Source organism: Dermacentor andersoni, chromosome 5 (genome assembly GCF_023375885.2).
Source record: "Dermacentor andersoni chromosome 5, qqDerAnde1_hic_scaffold, whole genome shotgun sequence".
Lineage (NCBI taxonomy): Eukaryota > Metazoa > Arthropoda > Arachnida > Ixodida > Ixodidae > Dermacentor > Dermacentor andersoni.
The window spans coordinates 95,958,539-95,980,935 of NC_092818.1; the positions used below are offsets into that span (position 1 = coordinate 95,958,539).

General features: G+C 48.1%; 3 protein-coding genes across 3 annotated transcripts in view; 1 reads left to right on the forward strand and 2 right to left on the reverse strand.

The window, feature by feature from the left end:
- Positions 1 to 8,619, forward strand: part of LOC126530913 (N-chimaerin-like) — a 53,258-nt gene extending 44,639 nt beyond the window's left edge. The window contains exon 13 of the mRNA XM_050178241.2: positions 1,548 to 8,619. Coding sequence (XP_050034198.1) covers positions 1,548 to 1,731 — 184 coding nt within the window. The 3' untranslated portion in view covers positions 1,732 to 8,619. The remainder of the gene's footprint in view (positions 1 to 1,547) is intronic.
- The window catches only part of LOC126530910 (uncharacterized), a 60,101-nt gene that overhangs the window by 9,081 nt on the left and 28,623 nt on the right, over positions 1 to 22,397 (reverse strand). The window lies entirely within an intron of this gene.
- LOC126530911 (uncharacterized) lies at positions 19,386 to 21,086 on the reverse strand. Its single transcript, XM_050178238.3, has one exon. The coding sequence runs from the start codon at positions 21,084 to 21,086 to the stop codon at positions 19,386 to 19,388; it is 1,701 nt and encodes a 566-aa protein (XP_050034195.3).

The window sequence follows — 22,397 nt, forward strand, 5'->3', positions numbered from 1 at the left end:
GTGCTGTTTGCTTTGATTGACAATGATTAGCGGTGATGTTGACGGCGAATGTTTAATTTCTTCAACGTTTTGTCCAACACGAGAGTGGTGAGCTGATGTTAAATGTTACCTTGCATGCACCACTGCTGTTTGTCTGCGTAGTACACAAAACACGAAGGGAGAGGTGTTTGTTTGAGGCATTGTTGTGCACCATATTCCATAACCTCTGAGGTTGAGCAGGGTCATTGTCTCACATGGCACATCACATCGTGGCAGAAGCATTCAACTTGAATTGGATTATGGAGCGGTATATGCCAAAACCACAATCAGATTATGAGGTAGGTCGTAGTGGCAGACTTCGGATTAATTTTGACACCGTGGTGTTCTTTAACCTGTCCCTAAATCTAAGTGCGTGAGCATTTTTATTTCACCCCCCATCAAAATGCCGCTGCTGTGTTCTGGATCAAATCCGCGACCTCGAGCATTGAATTGGCCGCAGTGAGAACAGAAGTGTTGATTTGATCTGCAACTGCTTGCGTTATGTCAACTAGACCCTGTGGTGCGCTTTAATTATTGTGGCTATACTTCTGCGCACCCTGTGTAAGTTGTCTGCTAGACATATTTGCATGGCTTTATTTTTCAGAAATACTAGCAGAAACACACCATACTGTACCTTGAACTTAAGTTTATTCAGTTTCCCTGCAACTGCTGTCATGTCTATAGCAGTAGCGTTTCCTTGCCTTCTCACGTAAACTTCTCCCCATCCCTCCCCCCTCCCTTGTATTTGTATGGGAACTGCGAGCAAAGAGTGGCAAGGCTCCACTCATTTCACGACTGTCGGTTCTACCCCTTCTCTGCCTCCTCTCCCCCCTCCTCTCTTCCATTCTATCCAGCTTTCCTCTGAATGCATGTTAGTAGAAAGGTAAGCGCTTGTGAGGGGTGACAGATAATTACAGCTGTCAAGAGGCTAATTTGACGACACCCAGGGAGCTTCAGAGGGCATTGTGGGCATTCGATGCAGGGCGGTCCAAACGAGTTTCTCACGTCTCTTTTCTTCTCTGCCACACTCCTTCCACGCTCTCAAACCCCCCTCAACTCCCCCTCTCCCAACGCGGTGTGCCAGACAGCAGCAGCAGCAATAGCAGTAGGAAAGTCGAAGGAAGAGGGAAAGAAAGCATCGCTTTAATATATCTGCAGTGCCTATTATCTGTTGTCTCCAGTAAAGTATTTGTCCCTTTCAAAAGAGCATCTTATGCCACCACCTTGAGCACATTCTCTCGGTATGTGGCACTCCTGATAAATCGAACTTAGTTTCCTGGTCCCTTAAAGCTAAGTTTAACGAGAGTTGAATATTGGTTATAACAAAAGTATTTTCATGTTTGATGCATGTGTATTGTAATGAGGTGCGACTGTACTTTACCAGACTAAATTTATTTAGTATTTCTTCTTAGTGTCCTTTTAGATATACGTACAACTTGTGCAGAGTTGAAATCATATTAGTGACATTTTGACATTGTGACATCTTGAATCGGAAAAGTGCACACATCAATGTTTCATTGTTGATACAGGGTCTCGGAGCACCAGAAGAAAAACCTGATGTCGCCAAAGAACCTGAGTACAGTGTTTTCACCGACAGTGATGCGGACGCCCGACATCATGGGCATGGGTCTAGACCAGATGAGTGCCTGGCACACGGAGAGTGCCGTTGTCGAACTGCTCATCAGCTATAATCGGACCGTATTTGTCCAGTAGCCAGCCATCCGGGAGGCAGCTAGCCACACACACTCTATGAAAGGTTTCCCACCCATGTGTCGTGTGCCCATCCACCAAAGAGTTTATCAACTGGCGCTGTCATGAACTAACACAAGTCTGTGTCTGCGTCTATCAGCCCCTTTGTCAGTCCAAATCGACCAACTGCGATGTCAAACGTGAGCTCGGATCTGCAATTTGGTTCAGGGATGTGGTGATATCACGTATCTTTAGAGACGCTTGGTTTGAGTGGTAGGACATCTTCGTGAAGCACTGAGTATTGATTTATAGTTTGCAGGTCAAAACTTTCCTTAGGCCATGTTTGTATGGAGTTCATAATATGTGAAGAGTTCCAGCGTACACATGCTTTGCGCAGTGCGTTTTTTTTTTTCTGCTGGTAATGCTAACTGGTCTTTACGGACTGAATGGGGAAAATTTTGCGACCACTTTTTCAAAGCAAAAAGCAGCACTAAGACAAAGCATTTTATTTAACCTACAGTGGTACAGATATAGATCAGAATATCCGGCATTCTTCCAGCCATACAGTTGGCTTTGTGGTGTTTTATGTTCCGAGTTTGAATTAATTGAGGAAAGTTTTTTATTTGTAAGAAAAGTCTGCTTCAGTTATAATTGTCATTGCCAAGAGCCTCCTCTTCTTTAAAGCCAGAATTGTTGCTTTTAATTGCTGTACTTGCTACTGATGTTGAGCTCAGCCATTTTACTATAGCAGCAGTAACAGGAACACTGTCGCCATTTCATTGCACAAGCTGAAAATGAGTGCCTCGCACAAAAACGCTTTCTTCAACTTCTGATGGCAGATATCTCTGCGTTTTGTAGTGATCAGCAACCTTGCACATCTGGTATGAAACATCTTATATCTGTATATGAGGCACAAAGAAGTAAGGTGTTTTCTGGGCTTATCAAGTTGTAGAAATGGCACTGCTGACGGACTGCTAACCACATTGCACTACTTGTTCTTCGTTCTACATGTCACCAAGGCTGAAGTAATGCAACAATTATATTTCAACTCCACTCATTTCATGCTTCGTCAGTGAAAGTATGCTTTGCCTATATTATCAGCAGAATGAGGTAAAGGAAAGTGATAGATAAATGTTCAATAGAATTTAGGGGAAAAAAAGAGGGGGGGGATTGTATATTTTTGCCAAGCTACTCAAAATGAGACTTTTCAGTTGATGTTGTTTAGACACAGCACAGTATTGAAATAGGTTCTATGGCATCAGTGTGACAGTGGTAGCAGCAAATTGTTCTCTGAACCATGGCTTGTGCATTTCATGCATGCAGCTTTCATGATGCTTGCAACTTTTACGGCATGCATCGTAATGGGCCATATATGCACAATGTTTTCATGTTCACTCACTGATGCCACAGTGCATTTGAATAATACTGAAAACAAGTCCTTGTGATGTAATGGAGTTCTGCATGGTGATACTAATGAGTGTTGACATGCAAAGTACTTCAAGGAAGAAAGCATAATTGAAACGTCAGGAGACTTGTAGGATAGATACTTGTAGGAGACTCCTGGGGCAAAGGTACAGCAACATCTTTTCTTTTTATGTCTGTTGTGTTCAGTGGTGGTCACGCACCACTACATGTGCTGTGATGTGGTTGGTCCTGTTGGATGCCCTAGTAGGTACTCTCTTTGTCCTTGTGGTATGGTTTAAGCCACGGTTTACAAGTCTTTGATTACTGTTGTGAATGCTGCAAGAGTGAGGGGCCAGAAAGACAAAATCATTGTTTTCCTTGTGGTTTCTTAGGCAACATCTTTGAATGAAACAGCACAAAAGAAAGACGGTCCAGTACACTCTGTTTAAGACACACTTTGCTAATTCTCTGGCCAGATGGACTGCAAAGGTGTCGCTTTCTCTGTCTCTATATTTTTTTTGTACCCCATAAATTGAACTTTCTTTTGTTGACAACAACTTCCTATAAAACAGAACAAATTTTAAAAGCTTTGTTCATGTTTGTCTTGAAGGAACACTGAACACGTGCAGCAAGTTCAGCTAGTGGGATGAACTCGCCTTTACCAGCCAATCAAGGTTCATAAGGATGACGAGCTCTCCTAGCAGTGTCTACGAAACATTTTTAGGTTGGCAGTAAATAAGCGGGAAATAGTTGCACATTTTCGCAGTGGTGGTGTCACTTGTCTGTCAATTTACGTCATTTTCTCACTCACCGAAGGCGTGCTGTCATCAGTGCTCTTGCAATTGTTTTGTTATTTTAGAATGCTAATTTTATGAGTCAAGCTGAACTTCATTTCTGCCATTAGTTTTCCTAGGAGTACTGTACGCTGAAACGGTGTGGCACATGGCTTCATTTTTGATGTTACATCACTAATTATTTTCTTTTCTTTATGGCATATGAGGGATGAAACTCACTTATGAAACATGATTTTGTATTATTGAATGTGGAATGTGCTGCTGTCGCTGAATATTTTGAAGAGGTGAACAAATTTATCACACCATGCTGTGGAATGCATGCCACTGGATATTATAGGCTGGTCATTAGGTTACCTTTTTATACAGCTGGAGTGTCGTACAAGGATGGGATTGGCGTGCAAGTTGTAATGCTACTTAAATGAAGCACACTTACAATGACACTCAACTTTATCTTCAGTTTGAAAAACACCTTTCAGTAGATGTGTTTGTGCTACATGGGAACCAGATGTAACTACCAAAGCCAGTTGCAAAGGGTTGTTAGCTGATTGACTTCATGAGGTATTAGATACAAGTGGCCATGCTGTCAACAGTGGCACAGGCCATACTGACCATAAATGGCTGCAGTAGGTAAATATTACTCGATTCCACAACCTTCAAGGTTGCTCCAATCAGACATGTATGAAAGTAAGGGTAATTGTCACTTAGGTGACTGCGGCTGTAAAACACTGTATCAGTGATGATGATGATGATGATGATGATGATGGGTGGGCATTTGGGCATGCTGCTTTGGAATCTCAGTGCCTCAAAGGGAGTTTGTCGTAATTTTAAACAAAGAGGCAATTTTGAAAAGGCAGGCCCTTATGTACCAAGTATAACTGAAACAAACTGTAATACCTTCAGTTAATAAGCTATCAGCGGAAGTTTATAGTTTAAAAACACCTGTACATGAGGTTTTTATGTTATATCCCAAGATTATCTGCATTCATGCTTGCGTCTTAGCTTTTGGTTTCACATTTTTAGGTGTATTCTTGGTCATATTCTTTCACTTGTAGCTTCCTTTTTATGGGATTCAGGGTAATATTACTTATTAATAAACATTTACGTAGTCTCCATCAGATGCTGAGAAAATTTGCGACATCATGAGTGATAGGTAGAAAAAATTTTCACAATCACGTTAAGACTTCTGTCTTGTCTCGATGTCCATCCCGGCATGCCAAAGCTCCACTCATGCTAGGACTGACCTGAGAACGATTTCAGAAATGTGCATTTGAATATGTTCCATTGTTTTAGACAGAATACAGTACTTGTGAAAGCCCGAAATATCTGTGACACAGTTATCAATAGCCCTTTTTTCATATCGAAAGTTGATACAGTTGAGTTGTACCACCACATCAAAATTTTATTGTGCGCTAGCAAATCTAGCAATTCTTGGAAGCCTGCATAATAAATACATAGTAAAGCATTTAATGATAGTACTTAGTGCACTGTGTGCAATATTTGTGCATTATCAGTTTTGGTCAAGCTTAAAGGGTCAGCACATGGTAACCTATAGTTTATTCAGGTAAAATGATTTAAATTACAGGCAGGCATAGAAATGGTTTCATTTATATATCCTCTTTTAAGATATATATATAGCTTCCATATATAGCTTCCAATTTTTTTTTCAGAAGTGATCTGTGACTGCAAACAGATGCTCTGTTTTAGTAAGCGCTTACGGCTCATGCTGAGTGGCTACAAGTATCTGCTGCTGCAGAGCACTGGTTTTGACTTCTGGCTGTTGCAGCTATGTTCCTATGAAGCAGTGCGCAATAATGAGCGTGTACCACAGTTTCAGTGCACTTTGGAAAACTCAAAATAGCCCAAATTAATCTAGAGCCCACCATTGTATGGCCTTCGTAATCTCTGTTGCTTTGGTTGTTACACCCAACTGCAATGAAATATTGGACTGCGTAAAAAGCCTGTTAAAGATAGTGTAGATAGAGGTGCCTCTGTGCAAGGTGTTGTGCTGGGAATAGGAGTGGAAGCATCACAAAAGGCTTGCAAGAATAGCTGTTTTTGATACTAAAGCTCAAAAACAAAAGAAAGCTACCATTACTGCTTGCTGGAAGTGACGCTTGACCTAGCACGCGCGACTTGTTCCATGACGTCCATGATTGGGCAACGCCTGCGGCTGCCCATTTTATGCTGAAAAAGCTTGTAGGTGATGTTTTCAGATTTACATTGTAGCCACTAACCACCAGGTGCGTGCATTGTCTGCTTAAGTACCGTTTAGAGGCTGCTAATAAGAAAATTATACAGCTGCCAGCTCTGTAGATTTGCCAAGATTGCTTCAGTGGTATATATACTGCTCATTAAAACCTAATAAGCCAAAGTGAAATTTCGTTGCAGTTGGCCATTAATCAAACAGGCATTACCTATGATTTGGGTAATTAGCAGTGAAGCAGTAATGTGCAGGCACCACGCATAAGTTTGTCAAGTGACAGTGGGCCTTGATAAAGCTGTGCTAAGTTTCCTTGTTTTGGGTTGCTTGTTTGGCTGTAAGCGGGAGACTGGGTTTTGAGGTGAGGCTTTTCAACTGAAACACTTTTGCTTTGTGGTGTTGAGGCACATACTTATCAGTGCTGTCAATTTTTGAATCACACATTCATTCTGAGGGGGGGGGGGGGGGGAAGGGGGTTGTTGAAGCTTCTAACCAACATTGTGAGTACTAATTTTGCTGTTCTGTATGTAGATCGAAACAGTGAGTTGGGCAAGTTCGTAGATTAACATTGTCGATATCAAAAGGATCAAATTGTATTTTGGGTATCAAAGTCCTTGATGTAGGCCGTAAGTTGTGGTCCTTTCACATGTTTCTATTGGAAAAACTCTAGTTGAGGTTATAACTTGTTTAATAATATTGTGTAGTGCACTTTTGAACTGAGTCATACCGCTTTGATATGCCAGTGTTGCTAGATCACATTGAAGTGGGGACTTCCCAAAGATTTTAAGCTCAGACGTGATTCTTGTATTAAAGCTTAGGGTGGTGTTCTTGCAGTATATTTTTCATATTTAGGGGCGTAGTATTTTTTGCTTCGTGGATGATCTCTTGTTGATCATATTGTATTGTCAACTGTGCACTGTGGTTTCAGCCTATTTGGCCAATTCTTTAAACGATACTTGCGGTGCGTACGCTTTTGCGGGTATTGTCTGATTATGATGTGTGAGTAATATGAATCACGAATGCTTTACATTTTTATGGGACTGCATTTAGGTCGTGCTTTGCTTCCCATTGCTGAAGTGTTTTCCTTCTATACAAGCTTCATTTTCTATACTATGAATACGAGGTGCAGTTAAAAAAAAAATTAGTTCTCGTCAGTGTTGCTTGGCGAGCAGTAGCAGTGTCCTGTTAATTTTGTGTTTCTTTTCTGTTTTTGCTCATGAACAGGAAATCGGGTCTTAGCAGTTCCTTGGGATAAGTGTTCTTTTTAAGCGATATGAGTTCCTTGGAAACTGTTTCATGTTTGTGTTTTCTTCGCTTAATATGTTGATTTTGGAGAAGCCGGGCCTTTGGTTCTTTGGCTCTGCAACTTTGATTTTGGAAAACTAGCAGAAGCTTAGCAATACTTCTGGTGCAGCATTTTTTGCCAATTTTAGTGCAAAACTATTTCAGTGACAGACCAGGAGCACTGTCGGATGTTTTAATGGCATATCAAGAGTAGCCACTGAGCTGAGGTCGCTAAGGAGAGGAACCGAGAATGCTCTACCAAAATTTGCGGGGTGAACTGAAACTTTGCAAGGTAAACATTTGGGCATGTTGGAGGGAGATCCCAAGAGTACTCGCAGCATAAAATGAAATGTATCTGTAAGCGAGAAACAACACAACACTGAAACTTCTTGATCTTAAGTAATTTGGGAACTGGTTTAGTACCGTGTGAACTCCCTTGCCTTTTTGTTTTGGTGGTGGATTCATTGTTCCAGTTGCAGATTTTGAGAATTTGGTCAATGCTGGGAAACGGTGATCAGCTCCAGAGTTGGTCAGTTGCTCTCAGTCTGCCATTGCAATTTGACATTGGGAGCTCTGGAATTCACAATGCTCTTAATGCACTGCGACTTCAAGAGGGGCAGAAATGGAGTGATGCTCTTTGTTATTTGGCAATGATGTTGCGAATGCAGGCCAAGAAGTGAACCAATTATTGCTCTATAACTTTGTGTCTTACACGCTCAAGATGTTTTCACTACAAATGTGAACAACATTATGTGTTCCACCTATATTCTTTATCAAGTGTCGTGATGACTTTTTTTGTTTATCTATTTATATCCTTAGGAATGGTGTCTTTTTCTCCAGTTTTCCTTGTAGTATTTTTTTGCTGAGTATATATATATATACATAAATTATTTAGCAAGCTCGAAGAAAACAAGTCATACCTTGACGTAGTTGTATTTTGTGACTGAGGGACTCCTTTAAATTCTGTTTAGATGCTTTATTTCTGTTAAGTGGTTATTTGCGCATGTATACTGTGTGATGCACAATTAATTTCTGATGTGTATTTACGAGTATTAACTGTGGCGTGCGTCATCAGAGTGCCAGAAGTGTGCGTTTAAGAGTGTAATAATTTATATTCCGGTTCCGCCGCATAATGCATAGATGTTATTTGCTGCACAGTGTGAGTTTTATTTGACATTTCTCATGCCGGTCAATGCATTCCAATAAAACAAGTTTTTTTTTGTATGCCGATATCATATGTTCTTGTCAATTTTCGGAAAAAAAAAATACTGTATGCAATTCTTTGTGGGCCACACTTTTTGCTTTTGAGGCTATTGAAGATGTGTGTCCCTTACATGGGGGCGGGCCATTTTGGTCATTTTTCTGGCCATGTACTGCCATCTGCAGTCAAAGGTTGGAGGTAGCCGAGGCTTTGGTTGGCGGTGATGGAGGAGAACCGGGCAGGTGCGCTGAGTGTAAGCTCATCGCCCGCGTTCGATGTGTTCTGCAAGCAGTCTTCTCTTTCAATGCGCCTTTTTTTCCGCTACCTGCGAACGGGCGTCGCTAGCTGGCACTTCGTTTGGTGGCCGCTAGGGGGACGACAAAGGAGCACCCTCATCCACCAAGCATGCACTTGTTGGGCTGCATGGCCCCACTAGCTCGACACCCATCGTCTTCTCGTGCTTCAACGATTCGCGCATTTGTTTGCATTGCGTAAATGTCAATTAAATTCGAGCCTGCCAATTTTAAAACGAAGCTTTCTTTTCAAACCTTCCCATTCTTTCCTGACCGTGGCTGCTGCTGCTGTCTTGTCGAATAGTTCACACTTTTACAAGGTGGGATCGAACCTCGGTCCCCCAGCACAGCAGCTCGATGCTGTAACCATTAGGTGACTTTCGCACATATACTTCAATGCTGCCAACACTTACTAGCTCTTCGAGATGATCACTGTGTGTGTCACATTGTGTAGGACGGGTGTACGGGAGCATGTATGCTCACGCGGGTGGAAGCACAGCCACATGGTATTTTTTATATTTCATGGGGTTTATTTATCGATCGGAGAAAATTTGTACGCAGTTAGTACGTCATTGAAAATACCACAGTTAAATGTCCCTTGGCTGTGCCTACAAATGCCTCATTGACACTGATAATTAGGACAGTACTTCTCGAGTTAGGTCATTATTTACAATTACCTAATTAAATCTCAGTAACGAAAAAATTACTGGTGGCTACTACACTGTACTGGAAACAATATGCGCTAGGTTTTCTTTGAGTAACGCAATTGCTCTATTTTATTCTAATTTCAATGCATGATCGTTGGGACACCCTGTATATATTTATGACCTCTGCATGTGAGTGGCGACGTCTCCATCCCAACTAAATGTAAATTATTTGAAGCGTTCTTTCTCATGAGTCGTTACCATTGCTTACAGGGAAAAGAATCAATACTGAGACACATCATTCACATGCATTTCACACGTCGTTGATAAAAGACTCCGCCGAAGGGGTCGCTAAGTGTACAGGTTTTTTTTCAGGGTCAAAAAAGCATGCAAAGCAGTTTGAAGTAATGTGAACGTACAGCAACATACTCATTCTCCAGGCATAGGCTATCTATACCTTTAGAAATAATTATTAATTGGCTACCTCCTTCTCTTTCAAAAATATAATAAACATTGTCCTGTGTACATATTTAACTATATTGTGTATGTGCATGGAGTTTACAGTGAAAATTTAAAACAATGTTGAAGTGGGAAAAATACAGGTGAGGTAACTGGCCGCTTGTGCTTCTAATGCGCTGGTCCTCCTATTGTCAGGATTTGCTGAAATAAAGCAAATCTGTGAATTAAAAGTTGTGCACGTCCACGCCAACAATCATAGAGTAAGCTATTAGCCATAATAAAATTTTAAGGGAAAAGGTAGAGGCAACTCAAAAGAAACCTTAAATGATGTGGGTGACAAAACTCTGGTAATGACAGTTGAGGTGAAGGGGGGGAGGGTCAGGCATCGGCGAGGGGGGGGGGCAGAGCCCCCTCTCCCGGAAAATTTCGGAGGGGGCTCGCGCCCCGGAGTCTCCGCATAGTCGGCACCTATGGGGGTTGCATAGCGAAGGTTAAAACTGTGTAGATTACTTTTGTGCTTTGAAAATATTTGCAAAATACTCACTCTCTCCTCATTCTTATACCTTATACAAGGCATTTGGTTGCTTTTCCCAGATTCTTTGGTAAACTATATGCAAGGCACTGTTTTTATACGTGTCCCAGCTAATGTGATAGCCAAGCTCCTCTACGAAAAAAAAAAAGAAAGATTTAAAAGACAGTGCAAGATACAGTTTTAAGACCTATGGTGTTTGACCGTCAGAGGTCTGACGACCAAACACCATAGGTCCTAAAGTTGTATCTTTCACTTCGTCTTCTAAATCTTTTTCTTTTTTTCGTTGAAGATTTTGGCTAATGCTAGCTGGGACACAGGGTATTTCGTGGAAGTAAGAAACCTCCTTTTTGTTGTGCTCACGAGGGGTTTCGACAGGAATTTAGGGAGCAGACTCCTTTCCTTGACACGGTTGGTAAAGGAGAGAGAGAGAGAGAGAATAAACATTTTTATTGGGTGAATGCAGCTTTGGAGAGGTGTCCTGATTCCAGAATGCCTTGAGCTCGGGCTGCGTCCTGGGCCCTCGCAATCAGCCGTTGCTGATCCTCGAGGTCGGAGCTGGCCAAGGCTCTCTCCCAAAGCTCGTTAGTGAGGTAAGGGTTCGGAGGATTTAATGGTGCTGCTCTGCAACCCCCTACTATGTGTCTGAGGGACCCTGGCTCTGCGCAGAAGCGGCATTGGGGAGAGAATTGTGTAGGTGCTATGAGGTAATTTCTGGTTGGGTGGGGGAATGTATTAACCTGTAGAGCTCGGAGGAATCGCTCCTGCTCTCTAGGTAGTGACTTGTGTGGGGGTGCATATGTTCTGCGGGTCAGCTTGTAGTGTTGTGTGATGTCTTGGTACGAGATTAAAGGGTGCATGCGCTCGGGTTCAGATTCCTCGGCGTCGGCTCGGTGGGTCAGATCTCGAGCCACGTGGTTGGCGACCTCTTTGCCAGGAACGCATTGATGAGCTGGTGCCCAGATGATCATGACTGATCTCGTTGGTGGCTTTTGATTGATGATCCGGAGCGTAGTGGTATGAATTCTGCTGCTAGCAAAGTTGCAGCACGCCTGTTGGGAGTAGGTCACTATGACTTCAACCTCTGTTTGTGAGAGCGTGAGGGCTATGGCCGCTTCCTCGGCTTGGAGGGGATTGTATCGTGTGAGCGAAATGCTGGTCCGACGTTCTTTGTTGACGACTACGGTGGCTGTTGTGGCTGCGCGTCTGGGGTAAGAAGCCGCGTCCATGTAGGCTGTAGGGGGTAAAGTCCCGTATCGCTCGTGTATGGCCAGGGCGCGGGCCTCCCTTCACTCTGCGTGGTGCACTGGGTGCATATTTCGAGGTAGAGGACGTACGGTAATGTTCCTCTGGATGGCATGGGGTAAGCTCACAGTCTGAGGCGGCAGATGGCTCAGAGGAGCAGAAAGCCCCAGGCGTAAGAGAATGGACCTCCCCGCTTCCGTAACCGCCAGCCTTGTTCGCTGACTGGATAAATGTGCCTCTATTAGCTCCTCGGTCGTGTTGTGCACACCTAGTCGTAGTAGGCGTTCTGTGGACGTACTGATTGGCAAGCCCACCGCCTGCTTATATGCCTGTCTGATCATTGTGTTGATTTTCTTGAGTTCCGTCGCGTTGAGAAGTGCGTATGGAATAGCGTAAGTTATTCAAGACACGACGAAGGCTTGGACAAGCCGAAGCGTGTCCGCCTCCCCTATGCCTCTTGTCTTGGTTGTTATTCGCCGGATCATGTGGGTAACTTGGGCTGTTGTATTCTTAAGCTTTTGAATTAATATTGTATTGGTGCGATCCGACTGGAAAACCATTCCCAATATTTTTACGCTCTGAGACGGAACGATGGTGTGTCCCTCCAGTTGTATGTTGATAGTGGGAGAGTCGGATGTGTGCTTCTTTCGTGGTGAGACCAGGAGTAGCTCCGACTTTTGGGGCGCGCAGCTGAGCCCGCATGACTTAGCATAGTCGCTCACCACGTCTGCAGCTTCCTGCAGACGTGGTGCTTGCTCTGCAGCTTCGTGCAGAGCAAGCGGAGCCTGCTCCCTAAATTCCTGTCGCAGCCGCGTTTACGAGCTGCAGTGGTGGCTTTCCTGACGTCCAGCAAAACAGGGCCGTTTCCATTTGTGGGCTCTGTCTCTGAAGTGTTGATGGTAGTAGAAGCGGCTGGTGTCGTCGAGCTGCGATGAGTCGAGGTTGCGGTCACGGTTTTGGGGCAGTCATAGGGGCATGACTGCGGGTGTTGATCCAGACCCTGTTGGATGAAGCTGAGCTGTAGGGTGATGTTGATGCGACGAACTAGCTCAGAGGTGTCCGGTAGCACGTTGACGGTCTTAACGGTGGGGGATAGTGATGGCAAGATGACTACCGTGATGCAGTGGGCAGTCTTGGCAAGTTCGTTTAGCGGTAGCGTGCACTGCGTCTGCATAATGGCCTGGACGTGTGGTAGTAGTCATTCAAGTCACAGAGTTCGGAGCAAGGGGTCGTGAATGTACATGTGATTGGCGAGAATGTGCATGTCACAGAGGAACTGCGACGGCGTGCGGTCACAGAGTTTTTCGCATTGTAGCAGTTGACAAACCTTCATCCAGGGCCAGATTAAGAAAAATGGGGGCCCTTGGCTAATGCCCCATGCAGGCCCCCTTTCCCTATACTGACCTCGCCCCCCCCCTGTCGCCTGCTACACTACTGGAAATATGCCATGTTTCATTTTATTTCCACCAAATTAAAAAGAACGAAGTGCAATCAACGGGATTATTATTATTGTTATTATAAGGAAAATAACAACTTGCTTAAAACGCATGCTGTTGTAAACACCAACACATATGTTCACTTTGTGATTATTCTGCATTCTGTTTTCAGCAAAAGCTAGGCTTTAAGGAAAAGTTTAGTGCACTCAAGACGAACAAGAACGTACAAAAGACAACACAGCTCAGATATCGATCCTTCTGAAGCTAGGCTTTGTTTGCATCACTAAGTTTAGTCCCGTGAGGAGACGCATGGTTCTATCCAAAGTGCTCTTTATTAAAATTCAAGCATCAGGCTGCAGTAATTGTTATACATGTTACTCTATAAATATGCAATAGATATATACAATACTTAAGGCAATACAAACACCATAAAAATGCACTAGAATACAGATGAAAATTGCCAACTCTAACTACAAAACATTAGTTGAAAATATTTTCGTTAAAGGTAAGACAAGCAAGGACGACACCAAATAAACGTGGCACTATCAAAATCAACAAAAAATACAGTTCTTTATAAGCAAGCTAAATATCACAAGAAGAACAAACGAGACGAACAAATATGGACGACCGAGGTTGGCACCGTTTTCACAGGATTCAGACAACCAAGATCAGTCAAACCTTGCTTCTTGCCAGGAAACCGTGGTGATGGAGTTGGTAAGTCCTCCATAGAAGCACAGTCGGCACTATTGGGAGTTTGACTCGGACTCTGGGTGGAGCGATCATACTGCTCCGCGGAAGCTGCATTCAGTAGGTACTTTGTCATCTTTGGTAGCTTCTTTTCATGCTCTACTTTTTTCTAACTTCGCCTTTCGTTTAGACGCACCACTTTGATGCTTCCAACCCGAGCATTTTTTGCATCAATGAAGGCTAATTGTTCACCGGGCACTTCGTCAGTCTGACTCGACCGCAGGTGCCCAACGGTGGCCGTCCCGATGACTGGTGCACGCTGCCTGGATGGTCCGTGGTTAGCCGAGAGTGGTGCGCCCTCCGGGAGCTCCTCATCGAGCGGGCTTATGCAAACTTAACCGGCGGCTCGGGGCTGAATCGCAGCCCGCGATCAACTTTCTTTTATAGACGCGCGCCGTGTCTGTCTGTTACTAGCGCCAAAGCAGGCGTTCACATACGCATAGAGTTCCTTGTACAAATTTCCTCCTTCTCTGTACAAACTCACTCCTCCCGTTCCGATCTCGTCTTACTATTGGCTAGGAGCAATCGTCTGTTCTGGGATGTTCTCAATTTTTCTTTCGCCCCGTCGACGCCGAGCGCGAGAACGAAGGGGAGAGGGCTACTCCTAGCGCGGGCGAAGTTACGTGCCCTCCGTCGCCTCTGAGTCATCTTTTTCTGCTTCTTTCTGGAAAGTTCGGCGGCCAGTCTGACCTACTTTTTTCCGTCGAGCGCGCGCGAGGGTGCGCCGCCACTAGACAGGAATGGGACCTGGAGACAGGCCTTTGTGTCCAGCACTCCAACTTCCACCTTCACTCTTCCACAACCCTAGCCCGAACAGTGAACATTCCATGCCCCACGGTACGTGGACAAAAGTACGTGTGACCTCTTCTTTCGTTTCCTGCCTAGACTCTGCCATCAGACTCATCATCATCTGCTATCGGACTCATCCTCCCCCGCCCAAATTACCATCACGGTAAAGAAAAGTCGAATGGGAGGCACTGTTGGGTACTGCAGCATATCCTTTCTATGAGAAGGACAGCGGTGGAACTATTTGAGAGGTGGAGGGTGGCGTGGTGGTGACGAGGGGCAAGGGAAATTTAGGTCCTCATCCCACATTACATGTTTTAGGTGTTTCCCCCTTGCCCCTCCTCTCCAGACAGCACTGGACCGACGGACTGACAGGAAACCACGAAAACTCTTCAAAGCAAACACGTCTCGCTTCGTAAGAAAGAGGGCCCCGCCGAGGTGGTGGGGGGACTCCTGTTTTTGCAGCTCGACAAGCTCTCCCCAAACGATAAGGCTAAACGCATGCTGTTACATTAGGCGTGGGGCCCCGTCTGCTTGTTCTGGTTTTCTCGCTTCATACATGTCGCTCGAAGTTCCGTTGCCCATGGTTCCATATACTAAGCAGGTTAGAATAAATGGACCCCATTCTCCTACTGTCCGAGGTGAGGCCCTGGGCTGCAGCCCCCTTAGCCCCCCTCCCCCCTTAATCCAGCGCTGCCCTCATCTGGTCTTCCGAGAGTGATAGCCGACGTATGAGCTCCGACTTGCAGTGCCGGTAAGGGACAGCCGCTGGTGGGTTGGCAAAGATGTCTCAGATCTTGGTGGCGTAGCGAGAGTCCAGATGGGCGACGATGTATTATTAGCGAGTCCTATCTTGGGTGATGCGTTGCTAGGAAGAACTGGGCCTCGACCTGCTAGAGCCACACTTGGACAATTCTGCCTAAAATGGTGGAAGCTTAACGGTGACATGGCAGATGACCAGGCTGGCTTCGGGCTGAGCAGCGCCCCCCATTGGATTGGATTGGAGAAACTTTATTTATGCCTGCAGTTGGGCGCTCGCGCGCCCCGACGAGGGCCTACGTCATCCTCGAAGTTGCCGTTACTCGGCGCGGGTCTCCGCTCGCCGTTGCCGGCTCGCTGGGTCCGTGCCTTTCGAGCGCCTCGAGGACCTGCTGGACGGCCCAGAGCTGATCGTCTCGGTCGTAGCTCTTTGCGGCTGCCTCGAGCCGCGGTGGGAGTGTTCTTGATTTAGCATCTTCTGGATATTTAATGCAGTCCCACAAGATGTGCGTGTAGTCTGCGGTCTCCCTCCGGCAGACTCTGCACATATCTGTCGGATATGTCTCGGGGTACATGCGATTCATCAGTTTCGGGCTCGGTAGCGATCCGGTCTGGAGCTGTCTCAGTACTACCGCCTCCACTCGACTCAGTCTCGGGTGCGGGGTTGGAAGAGTCCTGCGAGCCAAGCGGTAGGCCTTCGCGATTTCATTGTAATCCGTCATGCGGTCCTTAGTTCCGAACCACGTCGGACGGTCTGTCGCCGGGGCGCGGTTGGTTAGCGCTCGCGCCGCGGCGTGTGCCGTCTCATTATGGTTCTCATTGCGTTCAGACGCGTCGCCCGCGTGCGCCGGGAACCACTTGAGTCGTACTTGTCGTTCGTCTAGGTTTACCGCTCGCAGTACGCGCTCAGCCTCCCTGCAGATTTGCCCTTTGGCGAAGTTTCGCACCGCCTGTCTTGAGTCACTCAGCACCGTGTGGCAGTCTGCATCGGCGATGGCCAGGGCGATGGCTACCTCCTCCGCTTGTTCCGCTTCGGTGCTTCTCACGCTCGCTGCCGCCCTCGTGGCGCCGGTTGACGCCTCTATGACGACCGCTGCGAAGGCGTTCCGTTGGTATTCGGCCGCGTCCACGTACCGCGCGTGTTCGTCGTTGGCATGCTGGTCGATGAGAGCCTTGGCCCTCGCCGCTCTTCTTCCCTTGTTGAACTCGGGATTCATGTTCTTCGGTATGGGGTCGATTCTGGTCTGGCGTCGGACCTCTTCGGGGACGGGGAGCTTTATCTCCACCTCGTTCGAGCGTCTTATTCCCAGATCGTCCAGTATCTTCCTCCCGGCTTTGGTCATGGACAGCCGCTCCAGTTGAGAGGTCCGTTGCGCTTCGGCTATTTCTTCGAGCGTATTGTGCAGCCTGAGTTGTAACAAGCGGGTCGTGCTTGTGGACTCGAACAGGCCCAGCGCCGTCTTGTACACTCTTCTGATGAGCACGTTGATCTTGTTTCGATCGTGTTGCAGCCATCTGTGGTAGGCTGCAACGTACGCGACGTGGCTGATGACGAAAGATTGGACGAGCCTAATTAGGCTCTCCTCTCTCATGCCAGCCTTTCGGGAAGTGACTCGTTTGAGGAGTCGAATCGCGTTGGCTGCTTTTGCCTTGAGACGGGTGATGGTTTCGCCGTTCCTTCCGTGCTTTTCGATGACCATGCCTAGGATCCTAATTTTGCCGACCTCGGGGATCACGTTGCCGGATTTGGTCACGATTCTGATTTTTTCGCTTTCGCGTTGTCTGGTCTTGCCTCTGCTGTATTTGGTAGGTGGGAGTATGAGAAGCTCCGATTTGCTCGGCGAACATCTCAGTCCGGTGCCTTCCAGCTGGTCTTCTATTGCGTCGACGGCGGCTTGCAGCGCTCCCTCGATGTGGGCGTCGCTGCCACCGGTCACCCATATCGTGATATCGTCCGCGTAGATGGTGTGCCTGACGTCTTCGATGCGCCCGAGCTTTTCGGCCACTCCGATCATTACCAGGTTGAACAGCATCGGCGAAATGACCGATCCCTGCGGTGTTCCGGTGCTCCCGAGCTTCTTCTCTTGCGTCTGTAGCTCGCCTGCTCGTAGCTCGACGGTCCTGTCCGTGAGGAAGTCCTTGATGTAGTTGTAGGAACTTTCCCCCATGTTGAGCTTGGAGACTTGGGACAGAATCGCCGAGTGTTTCACCTTATCGAAGGCGCTCTGCAGGTCGAGCCCTAGGATGGCTTTGTTGTCGCGGGCGCTGCCACCATCATCGATGATTTGGTGTTTGAGCTGCAGCATCGCGTCCTGCGTGCTGAGATGCTGTCTGAAGCCGATCAAAGTGGCCGGGTACAGCCCTTCTCGTTCCAGGTAGTCTTGCCACCTGTTGAGCAGGACGTGCTCCAGCACCTTGCCCACGCAGGACGTGAGCGAGATGGGCCGGAGGTTATCCGTGTCCAGCGGCTTCCCCGGCTTGGGGATCAGGATGGTCTTGGCTGTCTTCCACAGCTTTGGCAGCGCGCCCGCTCTCCAGCACTTGTAGTATTTTGCGAGCTTTTCAATCGAGCCGTCATCGAGGTTCTTGAGCGCCTTGTTCGTGACGAGGTCCGGGCCGGCTGCCGACCGGCTGTTGAGGTCGTGCAGGGCCGCGCGTACCTCCTCGACGTCGATGTCGCGATCGAGCTTCACGTTAGGCAGGCCGCTGTACGGCGCGTGTTGTTCGGTAGGTGTAGTCGGCAGGTATTTGTCGTTAATGCGCCTGGTGACTTCATCGACGCCGTGTGCTGAGACCGCCCAATGTATGAGCCTGGCGAGTCTGTCCCTTTGGTGCGACTTGGTCTTCGTTTCGTCGAGCAGGTGCCGCAGTAGGTTCCACGTCTTCCCGCTATGCATCTGCCCGTCTGCCGCGTTGCAGATCTCGTTCCACTGTTGCATGCAGAGAGCGCGGCAGTGATCCTCGATCGCTTGGTTCAGGTCCGCCACCTTCTTTCGCAGTCTGCGGTTAAGCCGTTGTTTCTTCCAGCGATTGAGTATCGACTGTTTGGCCTCGATGAGATGCGCAAGCCGGCTATCTACTTTGTCGACCTCCGCGCCCGTTTCAATCTCTTTGGTCGCGTCGCGTACGCTCTTGGTGATTTCGGCCGTCCACGAGTCGATGTCTTCGATCTCGTCGTCACCGTCGCTCTTCTGGCTTCTGGCGTCTCGAAAGGCATCCCAGTCTATCCATCTGTGAGTTTTGACGCTGGTGTCGTTGTGTTCCGGTATGCCGATTTCCACGATGGTGTGGTCGCTGCCTAGGTCGATCCCCGTGTTTCTCCAGGTTTCTTGACGAACGTGAGGTCCGGAGTGGTGTCCCGGGACACGGAGTTACCGATTCTCGTCGGATGTGTCGGGTCCGTGATGAGGGTGAAGTCAAGTTCCGTGGCGTCTTGGTACAGGTCGCGGCCCTTTGCTGTGTACTTGTTGTAGCCCCAGGCAGGGTTCATCGCGTTGAAGTCTCCGCACGCGATCAGCGTGTTGCGGCCCGCTGCGGTGCTGGCTCTGTGCAGTAATGTCTTGAATCTCTCTTTTCTCTGAGATGGGTTGCTGTAGATGTTGAGCAGAAATATGCTTCCTTTCCTCTTCTTGCCCGGGATGATTTCGGTGAGTGTGTGCTCGATCTTGTTATTGCTTTGCAACTCATGTTCGACGAACGTGAGTCCCTTCCTGACCAGGGTGCACAGGCCTCTGCCGTCGGGTGGTCCCTTGTGCACTCTGTAGCCGGGGAGGGACGGTGCTTCGGTTAGTGTTTCTTGTAGTAGTATAACGTCTGGCTTGCGCGCGGCATGTACGATGTGCTGTTGGATGACTGCCTTCTTCCTTCCGAAGCCGCGACAGTTCCACTGCCACGCGGTTACACCTGCTGCTGCTGGTGCTGCGTTGGCGGCCATGATTGCGTTGGCGTGTACGGGGCTCCCTGGTTGGGTGGATGATGCGCGAAGAGGGGCGCAAACGTCGGGTGGCCTACCATCGGCTGTAGGGTCCTTTCGATGTAGGCGAATCTGTTCGTGTTATCGGCTTGGTAGGTCTCCATTGTTTGTTTCAGTGCTGTCACTGCTGCGATGTTTTTCGTGATTAGCTGTTCGAGTTTGCTGAATGTCGCTTCGAATTTCGCTTCGAGGCTGTCGATGCGATCGTTTTCTGTTTGCGTGCGCGTGGCCTCGATGGCTCGCTTCTTCGGTGCCGGTTCCTCTATGGCTTTCTCCGGGATGTTCGTTGTCGTTTCCTCGGCCTTGCTTATGCTTGGCGTGGGTCTCTGTAGAGGCTCGTCGTTGCCTAGCAGCAACTGACGAATCTCGGCGATCTCTTTCGTGAGGTTGTTGATGGTCGCTCGCAACGCCGCGTTTTCTTGTCTTAGGAGCTCATTTGCCTCCCGGACCTTATTCATATCTTCTTTCTTCGTGGTTTCGGTGATTTTCTGCGCGTTCCTTATGTTGTTTCCTTTCGCTGCGTCGACCCAGCTCACTCGCTCACGTGATGGTGACGTTTTCCTGCTGAGGCTTCTCTTGCAACAACTGCTGTCTCTGGATTTGGGCGCGCGGTTATCCGATGGCGTCCTCGACTTTCGCGCAGCTGGCGGCTTGTCGAGTGGCGGGAAATCGCTCTCCGACAGCAGCTGGCGTTCGGCCTGTCGGCGCTCCCATTGTCGCTTGCGCACTACGTAGGGGACCTTGTATTTCGCCTTGCACGTTCGGTCTCCGGTCGGGTGTTCGCCTCCGCATAACTGACATTTTGGGGTACAGCGATGGTCTTCTGTGGGGTTCGCGAGTCCGCAGGCCAGGCACGTCTTGATTGTGGGGGTCGGGCAAACGTCCTTGCGGTGTCCCACTCGGCCGCACTGCTGGCAGACGTCGATCTGTTTCTTGTAGAGGCGGCACGGTATCAGGGTGACTCCGTATCGGACAAAGTTCGGTACCTTGGGCCCCTGGAACACCACAATCGCAGTGGTCGTGCTTCCAATCCTTTCTGAGGCCACTGCTAGCGGGTTCCTCTCGTTGACGATCTTTCTATCTAGCTCTTCGGCGCTCGCGTCGATGGGGATGCCTCTGATGACGCCCTTCACGGTGTCGTGAGGTGCCGTGCGATATGCGCTGACCTCGTAGGGTTTGCCTTGAATGGATATCTCCTGGATTTTAGCGTACCTTGCCGCGTTGTCTTCGTTCGGTGTACTTACGACCATGATGTTCTGTTGTGTGTTGGGGCAGATGGTGTCCGCGGCGCTTTCCTCGCTCGTGATCTTGGCCGCAGTGAGTATGGCCGCAGCGACGCTGGTGGTGCCGGTCTTGACGATGTCCAGTCCCCCTCTGGGTCTGACAACTATCTTGGTTTCTTCTAGTGGCATGGCTGGCATGCGTGCTGCCTTGATGGCCGAGGCTCTGGCGTTCTTGTAGAATTTTGACCTCGTGCTTGTTTGACTCCCGGCGGGTCCGTCGGCCTTGCCGCTGGCGGGGGTCCGCTGGCGCAGCCTCGACATGCGTTCCCCCGCGAGCGTCCATCCGGCGTCGCTGTGGTATTCCTCGGGTGAGATCTCTGTTCCCTGAACTTGAACGCACATGTGATTGTCCACGATCATTGTTGTTTCAGAGGGCGCCTCCATCTCGGAGCTGACGAGCGGCAGCCGCCGGGATGTACGGCAGGCCGCTGTCGGTGCGACGGTGTTGTTGGGCCGAGTGTCCGGGGAACACGCCTAAGCCTAGCAATCCTCCGCACGGCGGCAGTAGATGCAGTCACCAAATGTGGCAAAGAAAAACGCACCTCCCAGAAATCCTGGGGTTTTACATGCCAAAACCACGATCTGATTATGAGGGGACTCCGGAATCATTTAGACCACTTGGTTTTCTTTAATGTGCACCCAATGCATGGTGCACCGGTGTTTTTTGGATTTCGTCCCCATCAAAATGCGCACGCCGTGGTTGGGGTTAGATCCTGTGACCGCATACTTTGCAGCGCAACACCCTATCCACTAAGCAACCTCGCCGGGTGAGCAGATCCCAGAGGGCTACTCTCGTCAAGTACAACCTGCTGTTGCTGAATCTGAATGAGTTGTTGTGGTACCTGTAGCTGCTGTTGGAGTCGTCGCACTTGCTGTTGAAGGGCAATGAGGACTACCTGGTCCTAGTCGGCCACGGTGATGCGATATGTCCGTTATCCTGGTCACCAATGCGGCATTACGAAGTGACAGATCACAACGCAATGTGTCAAGATAAGGAATGATATACTAGTTGATTCATTCAGTAGATACCAACCGCTAAATGCGTTACAACATTGTCGAAGGAAAGCAGATGCCGCAGCTACGTCTCGGAGCAAGTCTGGTCCAGTGGTCCGTATGGCGTGCAGTCGCTTTTCCATGGCGTACAACCTGCTTATATCTGTTGCTGTTACCGAGACCGGGGATGTGTGCAGGCGTGGAAGGTTCGCCTCAAGGGGTGGAGCGATGACCCAGTGAAGGCTTCGACATAGCTATGCGTGCAGTTGTGGCTATGGTGTATCGATTGCCACAAGGTAAATAAATGAAAAGAAAAATTCACTGACGATTACGATACTCGCTAATGCAAAATTTGGGCGCAGCTGTGTAGGCGTTTTCATTTCGCGATATATTGGCTGGCACGGACAATCTGTCTCGTGCGGCACATTGCGAAGGGAGCGATGTGTAGCGCAACTGTCTCACTAATAGGCAGTAGAGCTCTGCATAGGCCCGCTTTATGAATCCCGAGCCTAGCCCGGACCTGTGATACCAAGCCCTGGCCCGTCCCGGGCCCGTGTTACTAAGTCCGGGCCCGGCCCGACCGGTTGTTCATTACTAAGTTTAGACAGGACCCCCGTGTGCATGACCAGGCCCAGCTGTAAGTATGGTATGGTATGAAGA